The sequence below is a fragment of the Telopea speciosissima genome, chromosome 7, assembly GCF_018873765.1.
Source record: "Telopea speciosissima isolate NSW1024214 ecotype Mountain lineage chromosome 7, Tspe_v1, whole genome shotgun sequence".
NCBI lineage: Eukaryota > Viridiplantae > Streptophyta > Magnoliopsida > Proteales > Proteaceae > Telopea > Telopea speciosissima.
The window spans coordinates 20,701,262-20,718,940 of record NC_057922.1 but is presented as its reverse complement, the minus strand read 5'-3'; the positions used below and the strand labels follow the sequence as shown (position 1 = coordinate 20,718,940).

Genomic DNA, 17,679 nt, shown 5'->3' with positions numbered 1-17,679 from the left:
TCGATTATTTCATTATTGGTTATTCAATGACTGTTTTTTCAGACGATAAGTAATATCAAATGGATCACTTTAGCCTATTCATGTTATATACGACATTTAATTATCATCCTAATATATTGTATGGTGGGTACTTGATTATCTGTAATTTAGCCTATGATTTGCTAAAAGATATATCTTTGTTCTTCTTATTCAACATATTTCATTGTGGACTTTACTAAAAGCAGGAATTTACCGGAACATTGTAAATGCTTGACAAGAGAAGAGATGGAAGACAACTATTTCCAAAAGCTTGAGACACATGAAGCAAAATATAGAAGGCTATATTATTGGATCAATGATTTACCAGGTATGTTACATCAGATGATTGACCTTACTTATTTAAGAAAGAGAAATCTTATTCGAAGTATGAATGAAGTTTTTATTCGACCTGTTATTAGCTTATATGAAGGCAAGATATTCATTTTTGTTGAGTTCAAACTTCAGAGATGCATGTCTCCGCTTCATTTCTATGGAATATGGTGCCACCACCTATACCAGAAATGAAAAGAAGAAAGCCTAGCATTTCTGCTGGTCTCTTCCAACTGCGAAAGCAGAAGGGTAGGATATGGCTTTGGTTTTAATTGCTATTTCAGACTCAAATAGCAGTACAAACCCGCCATGTCCGGCAAGGAGGAAGCATCGAAGAGATGAAAATACATCGTTAGTATCATGTCTACCTAAGATGCAAAGGGGTAGTGAAGCAGCAGAATGGTCACAGCTGGGGTGTACAAATATATGCCAATCATTAAAGAATCTGGCTTGGTACTTCTAAAACTGAGAAAGAAGCTGCAATGGCTTATGATAGTACAGCAATCAACTCCGAAGAGACGATTCTCATCATAAGTTGCCATAGACTGAAATGATGAAATTGTTTGTGGAAAGGAAGCTTGTGCTCGATTTTCGGCGGAGCTGCTGAAAGAGTTAGGATTCCCTATTGCTGGCATTCCCATGGGAGAGTTGGAAGAATGTGGGAGGGTGAGATCCACCGGCTTCATGTGGTGGAAATGCAAGGCCCCCTATGAGCACTCAATACCTAGACCAGCTATGCCATCTAGCAAGTCCTTTCCCCTGGTCTCTTTTATGAACGAAGAAGAAAAGAAGGCTTATCACCAATAAAATGGTGCAGCAAATTAATAAGTACTCTAAACTCTCCTTCAGTAGTGACCCTCCATGAAGAGTCACTTGCAAGAGATCACTCCGAAGTTGCTTCTGCAGCAGGTAATTTTATTTTCAATTGTGTTTTTTTTCTCTGAGTCTTTCCCTTAAATATTTTAAAGGTCATGTGTATTTGTTGGACTTGATCCAGTTTTGCAATTAGGATTCATAAAAGTTAGAAACACACATTGCTTTCTGAAAACCTTTGGGACCTGCTTGTAGAGCTGCTGTAAAAGCTTTCTGTTGGCCATCTTTTTGCCTCTCAAATGCAATGCATTCTGCCTGTAGGGCTTGTGATTTTTTGTTTTGGAAAGAAAATATTCAAGACCACATATGATAAAACAGCACATATATATGGAGACCCGTTCACTGTGGGGTAGCATCGTGGGCCCTGCACACATGGGGACCAATGAGAGGGGGCGCAAAGACATCTTGGGGGTGGTCATTTCGCCTCCATTGTGTCTAGGCATGGGCGGTACACCCCCCCGCAGAGAACTTTTCTCCTCAGTGTGAACTCCGTCTCTTTACCAAAACATGGTTGCAAATAAAAGAATTATTCCTTTGATGGGGTTGATGGATCATAAAAGTATTTCTAATTAACAATGCAAAATTAATGCATACATGAGGAAATGTGAACCAAGTTTGCTTCATAAATAGAATTCCCTGTTTTTTTTAAAAACATTTTCGATCATGTGTTTCCCTTTGTCAGATTTATTTATTTTGACATGAAAAGATTAGCAAAACAATTTTATAGTAAAATTAGATTTTCTACCACTTGTTTTATAATTTAGAAAATTTTCATCAGATAAAATATTGCAGAAGGAAGCGTCGAAGAGATGAAAATACGTCGTTCTTCAAAGGGGTAGTAAGGCAGCAGAATGGTCACTGGGGTGCACAAATCTATGCCAATCACCAATTAATTTGGTTTGGTACTTTTAAAACTGAGAAAGAAGCTGCAATGGCCTATGATAGTGCGACAATCATACTCTGAAGAGACGATTCTCATTGTAACTTGCCATGGACTGAAATCACTGTTCAAGAACCTAACTTTCAAGATCTTCACACAACTGAATTCATTCTGGGTATGTGGCTCTTGCCAGTCAAAGTTTCAGGGCAATGTTCGATATCAATCTTCAAAAATAAGGAGAGCTAAAGCTGAGAAGCTTGACACAAGTCTTCTACTTCTACCTGGTCTTCTCTGTAATGCCCCTGTTTGGAGACTGATTCTGTTCACTAACACTACAAAACCCTTGTGTGGAAAGTGATGGAGATCGTTCTGGACATTAGTATTATTTGTGTTCAACTAAGAAATCTTTACTTTTTCTTTAACATATTCATGTGAGGTGTTAATTTCAGTAGATATTGGCTTTAATGCCTAGCTGCATACTTGCCTTGAGCTTGTGGAAGCTAATATGCTCTCTTCCCCTGAATCTGCTGACAGCATTTCAGACTAATTTCTCCTCAAAATCGTTTCAGTTTCATTGCAGAAAGAGGTTTGGAGATTATTAGGACATATGGATATTGAGGATACATTATTAGATTATGAAAACATAACACGTGACCTAATCTCCCAATCAAGAATGAGGACCATAACTATTGCCTCAAGGGCATCCATGGGGAGGGGCAGGGTGATCATTTCACTGCCCTATGTGAGAGGGTGTAGGGGGTTTAGGGAAAAAGAAGTTAGGAGTGTCAAAAAGACTCGGCCCTAACTCGCCCTGAGCCCGTACAAGGCTGGGCATGTGTTCCTACCAGGGCCGGCTGGTTTTAGTATTTTCCTGGCCCTGGCAGGGCTAGCCCGACCCTGTATGCACTTAATAACCTACTAGTGCATTTTAAGGCTAATGCACTTAATAAATATGGGTTTTATTAAGTGGTCTGGGGCTATATGAATACTATACTGTATATATGATAAGTGGGTTGGGGCTTTGTTAAGGGGACTGCAGCTTTTTTAAGTGGGCTGCAATGGGTTGTTCATTATTCAGGGCCAATCAGGGCTGGGCCGGGTTGGGGAAAATCTTGCCAGGGTCAAGCTGGGCTAGAGTTAAGGCCAAGCCCGGTCCAGCCTGGCCATTGACACCTCTAAAATGAACATTGTCTGGTAGTGTAGTGTCTGCACACAGCTAAAAGAAGGCGAAATGACTGCCCCGCCCCTGTGAATATGAAAATGTATCAATTAATTAAATTAAATTAAATTAGGTTTAATGGACAAATATATCAAATGCAATTAATCCAACAAACCATTCAATCCATACTACTAGTCTATAAAGCAAGGTCATATGGTGAGCCTATATTGCTAACCTAAACCCCCTAAAGTTTTTCAAAATGTGTCAAAATTATATCATTTGAACTAATTGTCACAAGTTTGACCAATATGTCTGAAATTTACCTAAATATTTTCTAAATTAATTTTACTTTGATTAATTTGACCAAATTATAAACTGTCGAACCATAAGATCCTATACCTTAACCCATAAAACCCTAAACCATTAACATTTTGTGTTTCAACAAAATCACTGAAGTTTGTCAAAATTTGTTGAAATTATCTTAATTACATCAAAATCTTTATTATTTGACATAATTTCTAAAGTTTGACCAAGATGTCCAAATTGCACCCAAATATGCCTAAATTTTATTTGTTTTGACAAAAAAATTGATCAACATAGTGCAATATTGACTCAAAAAAAAAAAAAAAAAGTTTGATTAAGAATGCAAAATATTTCAGATTTGAACAAATTTCTCTATTCATACATAATAAGAATATCACTGATATATCCTAAATTACCGTTGAAAAATCTGATAAAATATTCCTAATTTCATCAAAATATCATAATGGACCTAATTTCCACAAATTTAATCAAGATGTCCTTACCAAATATCTATATTTTATTCAATATTACCAAAATTGATCAACATAGCATAAAGTTGACCAAAAAAATGCATTTTCATTGCACACAAGATTGTACGAGCTACTCGGGTCGTGTACTGAACAGAACAAAACAAAGTGAAAATGACGGGAATTGAATTGGGACCCAATGGAATTTTATAAAATACGCAACAACGTTCGTAATTATCAATTCTTTTTTTAGGGAAAAAGTTCTTTGTCCGAGAGTGTGGCCTACGCCAGCACTCTCATGAGTCTATCTCTTTCATCCCATGTGAAAAGACACCTCTACCCCCTTGTTTTAAGGAAGAAAGAGATAGACATATGGGAGTACTGGCGAAGGCCACACTCCCGTACAGAAAATTGCTTCCTTTTTTTATTATTAAAGTAATAAGTCAGGTCGACAATCTGCTACTTATGGTACAAGCCCATTGGGTCAGACTACCAGACCTGCTGATATCATTAAGCGGTCGTCCGATTCTTAAGAATAGAAAAAAAAAATTTTATGTAGTAATAAGTCGACCGAAATCAATCAACTGGAAACTAAAGATCAGTCTATACCAATCACACAGGTGGGGCATTGGGCTACGTGTCCAAATACTGTGGGCTGTTAGATGTACGCTACACACTATGTTGCTCTACACAGGAGCCCAACGCCTTGTTAGGGAGCTGTAAGTGAAGGCGTTGGGCGTGCAACCCTTATCCACCATCTCTGAAAGAATCTTTTGGGCTTCATCAAGTTTCCTTCTCGGCACAGACCATCTATAAGAGCAGTGTCGACAACAGTATTTTGGTTTGCCAACTCTTCCCTACCATCTCCTGCCACAATCTCATTGCCTCCTTCGAGTTTCCCTCTTTAAACAATCCACTAACAAGTGATGAATAAAAACAAAGTCATTTGGATGGTTCTCCCAAGACACGGGCCCCGTCAGCAGTTCTCCCTTACATGATCAGATCGAGATGGAAAAAAATCAGAAATTGACTAAATGGAACCCTAATTTCAGTAAAAAAAAAAAGAAGAAAAAAACTTGTGTTTCAACTTTCAAGAATGAATGGTTGAGGTTGAGCCAATGATGGTGGGATTTAGGGGTAGAGTTGCAGGTGTTAGGTGGAAGGAGAAGGGTTGGGTCGATGGTGTTTTTATGCGAAGAAGAAGGTCGTGGGTCCCATTATGTTAGACACATGTCCACTAGAAAACGTATAAGGAGGGCTGCACCCTTCACGAGTCTCCGCTTGTGTTTTTTTTTTCCGGCTGACAACAGGTAATAGGTTTTCAGGTTTTTTTATTTAACGACTGAGATCAGTCTTTGATATAAGATCAACGGTTTAAAATAATCGCAGTGTGACAAAGGTCGCAACACATCAGTGTTGCTCAGGGGTGCAAGTTTGGCCTATCGGCCCGAACTCGCCCTTGTCTGAAGAGGGTTTGGGCTCAGATATTTGGTCCTGAGGGCGGGTCAGGGTTGGAAATTTCTGACCTTGAGTCAGGGTCAGATTGGGTTAGGGTTGAGGTCTCAGGCTAAGCCTGCCCTGCCCCAGCCCGGCCCGACCTGACCTTATTTTAAGTTATACTATAAAATATATATGAATATAATATATGTGTATATATTATAAACTTTAAACGTCACCCACATTTTATTATAAAATATATTTTATTATAGTGTTACTTTACGTAAAATTGATAATTTTCTCTTTGACCCATTCCAGCCCCATGCATTTCTTTCCCTCTCCCCATGATCAGGGCCAATTAGGGTCAACCCAGCTCGACCCTGAGGGCGGGTCAAGGTTGAATTTTTCAGGTCCTGAGTCAGGGTCGGGTCGGGCCTGGGCCCAGGTAAGGGGACTCAGGGTTGGGTTAGGGTTCTGTAAAGCCCGGCCCAATCCGACCCTATTGCATCCCTAGTGTTGCTACCGCTCACCCTTTATTTTATTAGACAAAAAGTTTATGTTTAATAAAAGGGGGAATGGTTCCATATATGATACACGTAGGGAAATTCTTCTAAAACAGACGAGATATGTTTCACAGAGTATTCAAAGTTTGTAGATAGCCCAAACCGAGCTGATCTTATGGTAAAATAAGGTTGTTACTTGCAAGATAATCTATAAAAATAAAAAAAATAAAATAAAAAGAAGAAAAATAATAGAGAGAGAAAGAGAGAAAATAGTAAAAAATAGAAATTTAGAATGGAGAGAGAAGAAATAGGAGAGAAAATAGAGGGGTTTTATCGAAACCCAAGCGTCTGGCTTGTTGGGAGATAGCCGGCCTCTCTCAAGATAAACTCAATTTTTTTTTTTAAATTTCCAAAGTCTCCTTTCATTTATCCAATACTTTTATATACAAGTACACATAAGGGTGTCAAACGGTGCGGTGTTGATTATACAGTGCGGTTCCGGTTCGGTGCATATTTTGCAAGGTAGAAATCAAAATCGCACCGGATAAGAATCACACAAAATCAAAATCGTTTTATATGCGGTGCAATTTTTGCGGTTTCTATTTGGGTTTTATTATACGGCTAACAACCGATTTACATGCGGTTTGTTATACCAGTTCACATCTGGTTTCAACTTTGTATCCTTTAATTCTATCATCCATTTCCTTGTTATGTGGGAGAAATTGTATATTTCATAAACAAATTAGAATATAATTAACAAATCAAAATATCACTAACAAAACCTTATAATTAATACTCAACCTTCCACTTTTGTACCCTTTAATTCAATTAACCCATTTCATAAACAAATCAGACTATAAGCAATCAACATAGAACCCTATCAAAAATTAACACCAAGCATTAAATAAAAGATCTTGATCTTGTTCAAAAGATGATTCCATAAGATTTCCAACACCACCAAAATCAAGCAAACAAAAGAAGTTCTAATCATCAAAATTATCCCCAAGGAAAAATGACTGAATAATCTAATATTCTATAATGTTATGCTTCCAAGCTCCATTCTCAATCCAACAGTCCATAATTAACCATAGACATTCTACAAAGATGCATCCACGTCACTTTAATTTGCATTCTTTAGCTTCTTCTAAGAGTTCCAACGCAACAAAGATGAGCTTAGATATTCCCGTTTCCACCCATTAAATTTTTTGCTTTAGAGATTCCAACACCTCCCTGATATGCAAAATGAATGTAAATTTTTCTTGTTAATTTCTTAAGTGTAATAAAAGATATATAAATGAAGAAATCGTAAGTTGATACCTATACTGAACAAGCTAACCCTCCACGGGTATTATACATTAGTTATAGACTCTTGGATTCTATCCGGTTCTATTCGGTTCAAAATTGACGATTAACCGACGGTTATCCGGTTCTGAACCGAATCGAACCAGATAGAGAACATGTGAAATCAGAATTGCACCATTGTTTTGCGGTCCGATTCGATTCGATCGTAAATGGTCGGTTCTGGTTTCGATTTCATTTTGACACACTTAAGGACACAAATAATTACGTATCTCCACCACTTCTTCCATGTTCTCAATTTTATTGAGAAATCAAGACTTTAAAATGGTCGATATATACTGTAATATGCTTATATAATGGTTAGAGTTGCTAAACATGCCACTTAAGACTTCTTCCCATGCTTCAAAATGTCCAAGTGGTTCAATGCCTTTCCCGGGGAAAAAGAATCCTCCTAAATAGTTATAAATCAAGATCCCTTTTTTCGTATATAAAAATAATTTTATTAAATAAAAGAGAATCACAATATGTGGTAAATAAAATGATAGATTAAAAGCTATAGCGATTAGGCGTTGCATGATAACATTTTTGTTTCTGTGTTTTTTTAATTCTCTAGAATAATTTTAAAAAAAAAAATAGAAATACGTTTGTTTGTTGTTGATGATTCTTTTTTTTTCCTAAGAATTAATCAGTTGCTAAGAAACACACATACACACACTCAAGAAAAACTTTAATTTCGAACTTCATACGGAAGGGAAAGGGGGGGGGGGGGTTGTTGTTTTTTAATGAACACATGATTATTTCTTTGGGCAAAATAGTATTTTATGTTACAAAACATTACTCCAATGTAACTTCAACAACCACAGCCATCACCATCAAATTTTTTGATATTCAGTGTTATAATTTAAATGGATGCACGTTCTTTGTCCCTGAGTGCAACCTACACCCAGAATCTCAGACACAATGGAGTAAGATAGGGGTGGAGTTTAGGTTATTCAAGAGGGGTGAGGCAATCATTTTGCCCACTCCCATGTGTCTGGGCATATTCTACGCCCCAATGCAGAGAACTTTATTCATTCTTAAATTTATAGAAACTTCATACACTAAAATTACTGTACATAATAAATGCGTACTTACAAGACACATTTTTTGGGTCTAGAAATTTGGCCTAAAAATACCAAAACTCATTCTAGAATTGAAACATGATCCAAATAAAAGTGTTATCATGCTCTAATACAGTAGCCACAGTTGTACGTATTGTACGGTGTAATAACAGTCATGTCTAGACAATGGGATCCGCTGTGCACACATGACCATTGTTGCATGGCACGATGCGTACAACAGCAGATAAACATTCGACCTTTTTAGAAAGGTGAACTTTGGTAACCAAGAAAAAGTGGGAAAGCCAAACTCGCAGGCATTAGCTTCGTCTCCAAGTCATTACATAAATGGAAAAAAAACAAAGAAAAAAAAGAAATGGTTGCGTGGAATCACCACGGTAGGTGTTTTCACCGGTTAAGTCGGGTTGAAATGGTCTTGCGCGTCAATTTCACGTGCATAATAAGCCTTGTTCTTAAGCAAGGCAATTCAGTTCCCTGTGAATCAAATATTCCAATCCACAGCATTTGATTGGATATTCAATCTGATTGTAACTTCCATCAAGTTGCAGTTAAGTTACATATGAATCTTCCTTGTTGATTGAAATTTTTGTTTTTCTGGATAGAAATATTTAATCTTTCCTTTTTCCTCGTTGATTGACTTGGCGGTCAATAGTCGCTGCCTCTGAACAGCATTAAAGACTTGAAGTTCCATTTCCGGGCAGTGGGGGAAGAGAAGAAACATCCGGTGACGCCCATATATTCTCGTACTCCACTTACCCGTTAATTTCAACTTTTTAAGTTTCTAGTTCTTCACCACAAAAATTTTTCATCATATGGAAGGAGAGTTTAAGGAGCCATTGTTTCCGATGAGTTTTGATTCAGAGCCGTTTCTGGGTCAGTTTTTTTTTTTTTCTTGGTTCCTTTTATCTTGTTTCATGATAGGGAAAAAAAGAAGTAAATGGCCTATAATTGTTTGATCGACTTTTTTTTTAAGTGGATTTCGTGAAATATTGTTAGATTAATCTCATACTCTGTTTTCTTGAGGTGGGTTTTGTGAGTAACTACTGATTTCGTTGGAAATTCTGGCTTATGTAAAGTTTCTCTATGTGGGTTTTTCTAAGTTAAGTTTTCATGTATCTTTCTTTCCTTGTTTAGGTATTGCCTTGTTAGATGACATTCTTGTGTAATTTAAATTCAAATCTCTATGATGAAATACAAAGATACAGTTTTTCTTCTCCAGTTCTTCTTGTCTATCAGGAAATTACTTCAGAGCATAGTTCTTCTTAGCATGAAACCAGATTCAATCTGCAACTAAAATGTGTAAGATGGTGCCATAGGCTTAGAGATTTTTTGGGTTTTGTTAGAAAACAATAGTTGGTTTCTTTGAGATTAACATATTGCATTGCTCATTTTTCTTACCCATGAGAATTAAATACAGACATTGCACTTTTTTTCTCTTGTCTCACTTGTTCTAATTCAGAGTCTAATTCTGCTGCAGTTGATCCAGAAATGAGAGAATTCGAGTTTGGAGCAGAGAGACTTAAGCAGGAGTTTGAAATAATAAAAAAGGATCCTTTCACTCATTGCAGCTGTGGACCTGATGGTGATGATATCTTTAAGTGGCAAGCAATAATCATGGGGCCTCCTAGTTCCCCAGCAGAGGATGGCCTTTTTTTTCTCTCTATCGATATCCCTGAAGATTATCCCTTCAATCCACCAAAGATCAAGTTCCAGACAAAGGTATCCATTCTCTTCTGCATTTCCTTCCAACATCCTAGTTTGAACTTTTACACATAAAAGTAAATGAACATTACTGTGAATCCTCTGTTCTCTTCCAACATTTTGTTAGCACAGATTAATTTTAATTAGTACATAATATCTGCTTAATCATGTCTAGTCTTAGAACCCTAATGAGTGTACTGTTAATTCCATTCGAAAAAAACCATTAATCAAATTGCAGAACCTACTGGATATGTATACCTTAATCCATGACTCTTCATTAGATTGTGGCTTTTCCATAAAGAACATGATTGTGAGAAAATGTGTCACCTCGAAGGATGAAAATCGCATTCTTGTTCATAGTATTTTTAAAGTTTAGCACCTTATTGGGGGGGGGGGGGGAGAGAAGGGTTTGATGTATGAGTTACCTGTCATTCTTTCAACTCTGTCTCTCTAATGAAGCCACCCTGGGAAGTGAATAGTTGTAATCGAGTTAGCGGATTTTAGACTGGTTTGCATTAATGATTACAACAACAACAACAACAACAAACTCAGCCTTATCCCAATTAAATGGGGTCGGCTACATGGATCCTTGCAAAACAAAGTAGGGAAAACTGACTAAAAGTAAGTGTAATGAAAAAATGAAGACATAAAAGATGAGAAGAGCGAAACACAGCCTAGGAAGTCAGGAAAATCTCAGCTAGATGGGATTGGCAACATGGATCCTTGCCCTCCAATAGGCTCTATCCGAGGTCATACTTGTTACAAGACTCAGACTTGCATTAATGATTAATGGAATGACAATTACTAATGGTTTGTGAATGTCTTTCTGAATATCTTAGGTATATCATCCAAGTATTGACGAAGACGGCAACATCTATGTTGATATATTGGAAGATCGATGGACCCCTGCTATGTCTATCATGACATTGTTAATCTCTATATGGTCTATGCTTGCAGACCCAACCATAGTAGACCCTTCTGGTCCTTTGGCTGATCTTGACAGCAAGGAAAGGAAGAACTTTGACAAGAAAGCAAGGGAATGGACATTTAAGTACGCAATGGACTGAATTCCTAGATTCTCCTAGTTCTTTTTTATGAACATACTTTGTAGAGTATTATATCCATCACACGCATATACTCCTGACTAGCATGTAAAGCTTCTTGGACTGCTTTGAAGATCATCTGAAATACATATTTTGAGAAGATGATACCAGTGGTTTGATTCATTACTCTCTTTTATCATGTATCATCTAGATTTTGAGTTGAGAAGATGATAATGATTGTTTTGACACATTATTCTGTTTTATCATTTATCATCCAGATTCTGAGTATGTTCTCTGTTGACGACTTAACTGCACTTGAATTTGTTCTTTCCGTCGTAAATGGACTCCTAATCTGAAACACAGTGCTTATGGTTGTGTGTGTGTGTGTATGTGAGTGAGAGAGAGAGAGAGAGAGGAAAATCAGGCAATGTACACTAACTTTGTTCTTATCAAGCATCTCAGCTATGTTTCATACTATCCATTTGTTATATCTCTGTTTCCAATTGTATTTATTACTAAATCAGAGTCAGCATATAACAGTAAACAGATCCATGGAAACAGGATCTGCAGGAGAAAAGAAGAAAGATAGACAGGGAGAAAGAAAGAAAAGAGAAGTATCCCTAAACAACCTCTTATGCGGAATCAAACCGAACCTTAACTATTTCATTAATAGAACGAATCACACTTTTACCACTAAACTATACCCGCTACACTGTACAATGTGATTATTGTACATGAATGAACCATTTGTTGAACAAGACATACTATAGGTTAGAATCTTGTCACCTTGATGTGATGCTGAAGTCGAGCAAATACTCCAATATGAACATCAATCTTCATATCATAATAACATATGAATATCCTTCGCCCCTACGGCAATATATTATACTGTATTTCTCAATACTCCCCTTCAAGCTGGAGCATAAATATTATCCATACCCAACATAGAACAATTATATAGAAAAATATTCCGAAACATATCAAGAAGTTGATTTGCAAAGTTAACAAAAAGAGCAGAGAAAAGAGAAAATCTTCTACATAGCAGCATCTCTCACAATGTAACAATTAACCTCCACATTTTTTGTCGTTCTCATGAAAAACTGAATTGCTAGTAGTGTAAATTGCTGTCTTAGCTAAGGAGTTGGCTAAGCCATTAATCTCTCTAGGAACATACACAAAGTTACAACAAAGGAAATTTGCAGAGAAGCAATGGATATCCTGGTTAATACCCTCAATCTCAAAAGAGTAGGTGAATGAAATATTGTTGAGAATATTGATAAGATTGAGGATGGCCTCGTCCGTTACAAGCTAGACCAATTGGACGTGTTCCTCTCCTTGGCTCCTGAATCTATCTAATCAGGAGCGCTTGGCTTCTACTTGTCCCCCTCAATAAATTTGTTTCAATCCAAAAAAAAAAAATTACTAAATTGCTTTCTGATTTTTTACAAAATGTCTCCATAAGACAATTAGGCCCCGATTGATAATCATTCCATTCTCAATTCTTTTATTCCAGATGGAATTGATTTTTTTTTTATTCCTTCACTTTTTTAGAGTAAAATCGCCGTTCGGTAAACGTTTCTAGAATCAATTTTTGGAATAGAATGAGATGGTCCGCATTCCCTTTGTACTCACTCACCAACATAAATGTCCAAGGATGTCTCACCCTCATAAAAATATGGAATGGGTTTTTTGTTTGTTTGGGAGGTCCGCATTTCATCCTCCCGTTACCACAGTATGAACTCTTGGTGACTAGGAAGGCATGACCTATCGAAATTATTAAAATGCCGCCAAAGGCTTGACCTAGTCAAAGGTTGGACAAGCGAGCACGGATTTAGTAATCGATATTGGGATCGGAATCAGCCGTCCGGATTGCCCTTAATCGGGCTAGATTGGACGGATTTACAACTAATTTTCATTTAAAATTATTATTTTAACCTTTGGTCCCATCATGGTTCTGCATTTCGGATCGGATCGGCCGATATTGGCCAGATCAGATCGGTATTGGTCGAGGCCGAACCCGAGATTAGATCGATACAACAAGGTTTGATTGGATCGGCCAACTTGGTTGGATCGGTCAATCAGATCCAATCCTTGATCGATCCGACTGAATATATATATATATTTTTAAGTTTTTAGGTTTTTTTTTTTATATTATCTTGACCGATCCGATCCGGATAATATCGGCCGATCCGATCCCGAGATCAAAACATCCACCAACTTTGACCGATACATGACCCAATCCATAAAAAAATGATTTTGGGGGTGTTTTGACCGATCTGACCGATTTGTACCGATCTGTTCCTGATCTAGAAAGGTTTTGGCAATGACCGATACCGAGTCCGATACCTGAATTTTGAACCTTGGTCCCCATCAATGCAGGATCGCATCAGAATTGGTATCATCGTTTGCTGATTCCGATATGAATCACCCAATTTTGTGATCCGATACCGATTCTTCAAACCATAGTATAAAACTCCCAAAAAGTGATGGCTTTCCCTACCCCCCCACAAAATCCATTGCGCCCTAGGCATTTGAATACGTCTTCGTTCAATGACTTAAATCAGTTATGGTCATTGCGGGAAACCTCCCTCCATGCCCGTCCTTAAACCTTGAAAGATCATGGATGTGACCCTTAGGTTTTAAATTAAAATTGGACCAGGTATGAAACCGCAAGCAAGCGGAGCACAATTTCTGTTTTAACCAAACATTGAAGTTTTGAATCAACAAATAATTAGCAAGGTAAAAAGAATGTTGCCAGGTTGTGTGGCCCTGCGTCTAGACACAATCCCTAAAATAACAACTTCACCCCTTACAAAATGAAAAATCTTTCCTTTGTCCATACAAACCACCCCCCAGGCGTTGGTGCACGGGAAAAAGAATGTTGCCTGGTTTTGTGGCCCCCCTGTGCTTAGTCACTGCCCCTTGAAACCATGAGAGAAACTTCACTTTGAAGTCCTCTATATCTCTATTTTGCAATGATCTTATGACCTCCATACATATCATCATAGTCTTTTTTGGTCTACTGTTTCTATGGAACCAAACTTGTCAAGGTTCTGTCAACGCAAACACCAAGAAACAAAACAGATTCAAACAAGGATGACATAGACATTTAACACACCAATTTGATGTGCTACATCCACGGGCGAAACTGAAGATAATTCACTTATATGATAGAAGAAAAATACAATGGAGATCTCTCAAGAACACGAAAATGCCCAAATCTCACTTCTCTCTCTTGTTTATACAACAAGACAATCACAGAACCTCACAAAATTTCTCCTTCAGAACTTCGCAGTAGGAGGAACTGATGCAGTGGGCACACAATGTTCAACCTCAACTGCGATATTTTTGTAAGGGGCATTCAACATTATTGCTTATGCCCTCCAATGCTCCTGTTTTCCAATTAGCTTCCCATGCATCCACCTCCCCTGTAATGCTCAAGATTGAGACCTTGAAGAAGTACTCAGTTGACGGATTTCCGCAGCTGCAGCACAACCTAGAAAGTCCTCAAAACTGCTCGTTTTCATACTTCAATATGATGACTCTGGATGTTGGAAAGATTTCTTCAAACTGAATACAGAAAACTGAGAATCAGAATAAGCAAATCACTTCAGTGTGTGGCAGTAGTAGTCTTAAAGATTTAAATTCCAATAACTGGAAGATTACAATTTACACCTGAAAGCATGAAATCAATGGCTGCTACTGCTGAAGCACATATAATTCGATCTTCTGGCTCAGCGATATCTGGTGACTTGGTATGTCTAGTTTTTTGCCTACTTCGCAGCCAATAACTGTTTTCGCAACAGTTTAGAGAAAATAGCAAGGATTTTAGGAGAAGTAATGGTAGAAAAAACTACAATTCCAGTAAAAAGACTGGTGCAAAAAACAATTTTGGATCACTCTTGTAGACATAAATTTAATTTAGGATTTCCTACAAGATAATTAATTGTTTTTTTCCAGCAAATTGCTCAAGATCTGTATAGAGCATTTCACTATGACTTCTATTGGGAGTCAGTTCATATCTCAATATGATTTGATCAAATCAAACTGGGAATAATCAAATTGTACTTAAGAAAACAAGAAGAAATGAGTTTTAAAAACAACTAACTTTGGATAAAAATTTATTCCAACCCTTCTAGATTTAAAGCAATTTTTGAGGGCCTAATGTGTCTTTCTTGTCAAGTATTATTTCTATTGTGTTTCCTATCGATTTGAATGGAGAAATATAAAACTACTCTCTTTTCCTACCTTCTCTTCTCATCGACCCTTTAATGTCTCATATAACGTTACATACCTGGTAAATCATTGATCCGATAGTATAGCCTTCTATATTTTGCTTCATTTGTCTCAAGCCTTTGGAAATAGTTATCTTCCATCTCTTTTCTTGTCAAGCTTATGCTATGTTCCGGCAAATTCCTGTTTTAAGAAAAGTCCACAATGAAATATGTTGAATAAGAAGAACAACGATCTTTTAGCAAATCATGGGCGAATTTACGAATAATCAAGTACCAACTATATACTTAGATTAGGATGATAATTAATTAAATGATGTATATAACATGAATAGACTGAAGTGATCCATTTGATATTACATGTTTGAGATCATGATGATCTTGGGCTAGCCCAAACCCGGCCATCTTGAGGCATGTTGTGTCCTAATAGGCCTAGGCTTAAATTGAACCCAAAAAACTACTTGGTAGGCCAATCTTGGGCCTTGGTACATTCTAACCCCCATAGATATTAGCAAGGTCATGACATCGCATAATGTGATACATCTATAAATAACAAAATGATCAAAGAAACTTGTTTAGTAATTGTTCTATATCAAGAGAAACAGTAGGGATCAGATTATTTAGTTGTTTTTACAAATGTTTTGGAGGTTGTTGAAGTAATTAACAATATTTAAACCAAATTTATCATTTTGGAGAATTTTTAAAGTGGTGGACCACATTAAATTTTCTTTGTGTCTGCTTTAAGTTTTTCTTGGTTAGGCAATATCCACCACTTCGATAAAATAATTCCTAATTATCATCTGCGTTTTCACACATAGGATATCGATGGGTAGAACATTCTAACATGATCATAAACAGAAAAATTACAGTTGAACACAAATAATATTGACATTGAATTTTGCGAAAAAAAATTAAAAAAATTTACCATACTCAAGGAACAGAGAAAAAAATTCTTCATATAGAGAAGAAAGGGTACACATGATATTGATAGGTGGAAAAATCTAGCATCATCAAAAACAGGAAAATTAAAGTTGAATACAAATAATACTAATATCAAATTTTGGAAACAAAAAATTACCTACCCAAGGAACCTCATGGGAAAGAACTTTTCATTGAAGTCTAAATCATTGACAATCAATCGATCCAGGAGAAGGAAGGGCACCTACAGAGGACTCTGTCATGGTGCTTCTATCCTATTTATAATTATTAAATGGAAACAACTAGGGTTAGGGTATTACCTCGTTGATGTTTCTCACGCATCGAAAAAGATCTGGTTGCCCTATGCGTCGATCCACACGAACTCTAACGTTGCAAGCTTTGCAACGATCTCCAATGGAGACCCCGTCCAAGGGAATGTGATGGAATCCCTAGCAATACACACACACTCAAAGCCGTTATCAAAGGGAGAGAGAGAGAGAGAGAGACTGTTGTTATCTCTTGTTCGGCTGCCTCTCCTTCCCCTCCCCCTCCCCCTCCCCCCACAATATATGTATATATATTTATAATTATTAAATGGAAACAACAAGGGTTAGGGTATTACCTCGTTGATGTTTCTCATGCATCGAAAAAGATCTGGTTGCCCTATGCATCGATCCACATGAACTCTAACGTCACAAGCTTTGCAACGATCTCCAATGGAGACTCCGTCCAAGGGAATGTGATGGAATCCCTAGCAATACACACACACTCAAAGGCGTTATGAAAGGGAGAGAGAGAGAGAGAGAGAGACTGTTGTTATCTCTTGTTCGGCTGCCTCTCCTTCTCCCCCCCCCCCCCACAATATATGTATATATATTGAGGGGACCACCTAGTGGCCCCCTCAAAACCCTAATGGGCCATGGGCACCACAGAAGCCCCAAGTGGGTGCATGGATCGGGTTTTACCCGATCTGGTAATAATAATTAAACAAAGAAGAGTGCCCAGTCAATACATATAGTGATGAAATTGGCAACATATTTATAGATCATTATAAATTTGATTTACTATATATTTTCCAAAGAGGAAAAAATAGATTCAGAGTTATATTACCAAAGGAAAGATTGCAATGCATTAAATAGAAAGATTACGATGGATCTTGTCTTTTGAAAATGATGAAGAAGAAAAAGCACACTCTGAAAACATGTGTCCCTGAATGGGAAACAATTATATTGGGAAACCATTTTCCAAAATTGCATCCTAGTAATTTTAGGAAGAGTATTGAAAACTAAATTTAAAAAATGAATAAATATTTATCATTAAGATTTCCACACACCTCTCATGTGGGGAATCTCCCACGCCACATCAATCACTACACACGAAAAAGTTTTGCCAACAAGG

At 37.2% G+C, this 17,679-nt stretch overlaps 1 protein-coding gene and 1 long non-coding RNA gene across 2 annotated transcripts; one reads left to right on the top strand and one right to left on the bottom strand.

Annotated features, from left to right (window-relative positions):
- Positions 1 to 2,379: 2,379 nt before the first annotated feature.
- Positions 2,380 to 16,551, bottom strand: LOC122667129. The gene is made up of 3 exons (XR_006333760.1): positions 16,442 to 16,551; positions 15,426 to 15,599; positions 2,380 to 2,390 (listed from the first exon to the last, which is right to left on the bottom strand). It is a non-coding gene; the product is annotated as an uncharacterized LOC122667129 (long non-coding RNA).
- On the top strand, positions 9,862 to 11,328 carry LOC122667128 (ubiquitin-conjugating enzyme E2 D1-like). The gene is made up of 2 exons (XM_043863328.1): positions 9,862 to 10,106; positions 10,928 to 11,328. Exons 1-2 carry the CDS (start codon positions 9,876 to 9,878, stop codon positions 11,153 to 11,155), a joined length of 459 nt encoding a protein of 152 aa, XP_043719263.1. The 5' UTR covers positions 9,862 to 9,875; the 3' UTR covers positions 11,156 to 11,328.
- Positions 16,552 to 17,679: the final 1,128 nt, after the last annotated feature.

What these genes read in the sequence shown, in the direction of transcription:
- LOC122667128 (XM_043863328.1), top strand. Translation starts at nt 9,876, where the DNA reads ATGAGAGAATTCGAGTTTGGAGCAGAGAGACTTAAGCAGGAGTTTGAA. An exon ending in AGATCAAGTTCCAGACAAAG is followed by an intron (nt 10,107 to 10,927) that starts GTATCCATTCTC and finishes TGAATATCTTAG; the next exon opens with GTATATCATCCAAGTATTGA.